This window comes from Chiloscyllium plagiosum, chromosome 17 (genome assembly GCF_004010195.1).
Source record: "Chiloscyllium plagiosum isolate BGI_BamShark_2017 chromosome 17, ASM401019v2, whole genome shotgun sequence".
Taxonomy (NCBI): Eukaryota; Metazoa; Chordata; class Chondrichthyes; order Orectolobiformes; family Hemiscylliidae; genus Chiloscyllium; species Chiloscyllium plagiosum.
In genome coordinates, this window is record NC_057726.1 from 28039555 (window position 1) to 28043574 (window position 4020).

General features: G+C 36.9%; 1 protein-coding gene across 1 annotated transcript in view; it reads left to right on the plus strand.

The window, feature by feature from the left end:
• Positions 1–3267, plus strand: part of LOC122558306 (polycystic kidney disease protein 1-like 2) — a 134249-nt gene extending 130982 nt beyond the window's left edge. The window contains exons 34-35 of the mRNA XM_043706723.1: positions 1059–1190; positions 2929–3267. Coding sequence (XP_043562658.1) covers positions 1059–1190; positions 2929–3057 — 261 coding nt within the window. The 3' untranslated portion in view covers positions 3058–3267. The remainder of the gene's footprint in view (positions 1–1058; positions 1191–2928) is intronic.
• The last annotated feature ends 753 nt before the right edge of the window (positions 3268–4020 follow it).

Sequence of the window (4020 nt, forward strand, 5' to 3'; positions counted from 1 at the left end):
CCCCCACCCTCCTCTCATTTATCTCCCCACCCTTCAGGCACTCTGCCTGTATTCCTGATGAAGGGTTTTTGCCCGAAACGTCGATTTTACTGCTCCTCCGATGCAGCCTGAACTGCTGTGCTCTTCCAGCACCACTAATCCAGAATCTGGTTTCCAGCATCTGCAATCATTGCTTTTACCGTGCTGGTTTTATAGTTTGATGTAAACATCATCTCCATGACATACTTCAGGATTTTTCCTCCTATCTGGTGCAAGAGCATCATTACCCGGTTTCCACCAAGACTTTGCCAAAGTTAGTAACAGATCAAGAAAATCCTTCAGGAATTTCAGCCCCAAGGAGTGAAAAAACAACAGATTTTATATTATCTATATAAAAATGATTGTGGTAATGTTGCCCGTATCTGAGAGGCAACAGTATACGCGTAGACGAAGATACAGCAGAAACATTTAGGGCTCCATAAAACTCAATTAATTTATTAAGTTCTTAAATGAATAACACATGCTTTTAGCAACAAGAGATATCTCAATCATTGTCTTTCACTCCCCTGGAGTCTGTAACTAACCCCAAACGTTATTAGCCGGGAGAGTTGGCAACTATCCAGGTTGGAACTCTTTTTTTTTATATGACTTCACCACACCTCCTGATGTAGGGTACTCCTGCAGAGTTATTCTTCAAAGTCCTGCTGAAAATCAAGGACTTATTCACAAGACTCTGAGTCAAGTTATGTCTTATTTGTAATTATCCGAACATGTGACCAATCCTGAATGTTTTGTGATTATTTGTTAGAGATGGCAGTAACTGATTTTCTGCAATCTTAGCTCTTAGCAGGCGTGAATAACCGAGTGTAATTCCACTCATGTAACAGCCCATTATAAAGTCTCTTATCAGTTCCTGTTAACTTCAGCCTTATCCAACAGTAATGCCACTTTGTAGAGGCCTTTGCCAATAAATATTGTAAAAAAACTAATTGGGTTTAAGAGTTTAATCATTGAAAACTTAATGCCAAAGTAGATATTTATTTATTTACATCAATTATGTTTCTCCTTCCCTTGTTCAGGTATTGCAGACTTATCCTTTCTTGGGTGCAATCATCATCAGTACCTGTGTTATCATCATGACTTTCATTCTCATAAACATTTTTATTTCTGCCTTGCTCATGTCCTTCAGTGAGGAACGACATCACCCAATGGTTTGTATTAAAAGGATTTTGGAATCTTTATTTTGTTTTTGCTGACAGATATTGTAGATTAACAATTAGAAAGGATCAAATACTAACAAACACAGACACCCATAAATGCTCGTGTACCATTACAACATGGAGACAGCAGCTGAATTAAGTCAGCCTTTATAACTCGGTATTCACAACACCAGTTAAATTAAAACCTTCCTAGACCTTCAAAATTGATCCCATTGATTTGTAACCAGATGTTTGGGTAATCAATCCAAGATTGTGTGAATGATCAATTCTCAACACTCGGTCTGTAGCTTAAAGAAAAACTTAGCAATTTATTAGCAATGCGGTAACTTTAGCAGAGCAAAATTAAACAACAAAGTAATTTAGTTGATGCCTGTGATTTAAACCCAATAACCTTTGTTTCCAGCCCCATTTACACAAAAGGCAGTCAAACAAATACAGTTAGTGACAAAATAAAACAAAATAACAAAACTGGTCAGATTCTTAAGGAGTTTTCATGATGTGTTGATCCATAGATGAAGGATTTTTTGGTTGATTTTCTAACGATGTTGATCAGAGAGGCAATTTTCCAGTTCACTCTGATGAAGTCAGTAATACTTCTAACTTAGTTTTGATTCTCTGAACTTGCAATAGCTGATAATACAAGGTTAGACAGGGAAATTTCAAATCTTCATGCTGTAGCATCAACAGTCAAAAACCTTCTCCCAGAAAATGCATTCCAAAGCCCAGTTCAAAACTCTGGCCCCTCCCTGTCAGACTGACTGACAGAGCTCTCAGCTACCATTCAACATCTGCTACCTGCTTGTGCACGAGGTCTTTTCCAGACCAATTGTTGGGACTAATTCTGAGGTATTGACTCTTCAGTGACCAAACACCTGTTATCTGTTTAAGCATATTGATCTGCCCCAGTGTCAAAAAGTCTGCAGAAACTTCGGTCAAGAACTAACCTGCAATTAACTTCTAGGCCTGGCCTCACAAGCTAACAACAGTTGTTTCTTTTCTCTTCCTTTCTTTTGAATCACAAGCTGCTGCCCACAGTCTAAAGGTCATATTCAACTCATCATTCTCAGTCCACAGCTCCAAAAACAAAATTGAAAAAAGAATAAAATGTGATTAAGATAAAAATAATGAAAAATCAACAAGTGCAGACAAAAATACACATTTGAGATTAGCAGAGATTTATTTTATCCACTTCTGTTAAGTCACTGAGGTAGCAACTGTTTGAGACAGTTCATAATCTAGCATTTTCCTTGACCAGTCAGTAAAGAACCAAAAAAAAGGCCACATTATAGCCATGAAAATGATATGTATTAACCTCTTGTTACACTTCACATTGTTTTTTCAGAGGCTTCTAACTTTAGTGCTAAGTGTGCTCACGTAAAATGAATACACAAGTTAACATTTTACATCAGGCTGTTTCAATACATCAAGCCATAGGATTGCAAAGTTATTGTTCAAACTTCTGATATTTACAACAGTTGGTGTCAATTTTCACTATTTTAGTCCCAAAATTAACTTTTGTTGATTTGTGTTATTTTTGACCCCACATCCCATGAAAGGAGAATAAAAAATGGCACAGGTAAAAGGTTAAGGTCATTTGCATTACGTTGGTAAAAATTGGAAAGTGTAATCATATTCATTAGTTTCATGAACATAGCTGAGATAGACTAGTAGTTACAATTGAATTATTGAGTGACTCAATTTTCTGCTTAATTCATTTTTTATTTTTCAGCCTTTGGAAGATGAAGAAATAATTGACTTGTTGCTGATGAAACTGTGCAACATCATTGGAATTCAAAGAAAAGGGAAGGAAGAACCACTATCAAATGCTGAAGAAATGGCATTTGTCCAGGAAAAATAGTCATCACCTGCAAAATCAGGAAGAGAGAAATTGGAGAACTTGGTATTATTGTGACATTCTGAAAGAAGAACATGCAATCAAATCAGAAAGGTTTAAAAAAATGCAGAATATTATATCGTAACAATAATAGATTGAATGTTTTAGGTTAATTTTAGTCATTTTTGTGTTTCAAAAGTTTTGTAATTAATCAGATAATCATGAAGAATTTATTTTAAGGCCATATGTTGCTTTGAAATTATTCTTTTGACATTTAGGAATGAAGAAACAAGGAGACTATTTGTCTCTCTGAATGTGTTCTGATGTGCTATTACATCATAGTTAAACAGTACCTTAACATTTTCTGCCCATTTTACTCCATATCTTTTAATGCTCCTATCTAACAAGAGTCTATCAATGTCGTTGATAACCAGGTTAAAGGTTGTACTTGAACGAATCTCCACAGCCTATGTTCACGAGGTGTGGTGTGGTTGGATTGGTGGGGAGCAATGGTACAGTCTGAATTCCCGCTGCCCTTTATGTGAAAAATCCTTCTTGAGTTCAATCCTAAGTGGCCTGCTCTAATTTGAAGATTATATGCCACCTTGTTCTGGATTCCCCTGACAGAGGAAATAGCATATCTGCATGTAGCCTAGTAAATGCCCTCATAATTTTAAAGACTTTGACCTGGGTTTTCACCGTGCCGGGCGGTGCGAGTTGGGAAATTATCCTGGCTTTGCATGTCCATTCCCAGAGAAAATGCACACAAAGGTGGGATCTTTGTTAGATCACATGGAATAGAGGAAGAACTAGCTATTTGTATACAGAACTGGCTCGAAGTGGAGGGTTCCTTTTCAGATCGAAGGCCTGTGACCACTGGTGTGCCACAAGGATTTGTGATGGCTCCACTGCTTTTTGTGATATATATAAATGATTTGGATGTGAACATAGGAGGTATGGTTAGTGAGTTTGCAGATGACACCAAAA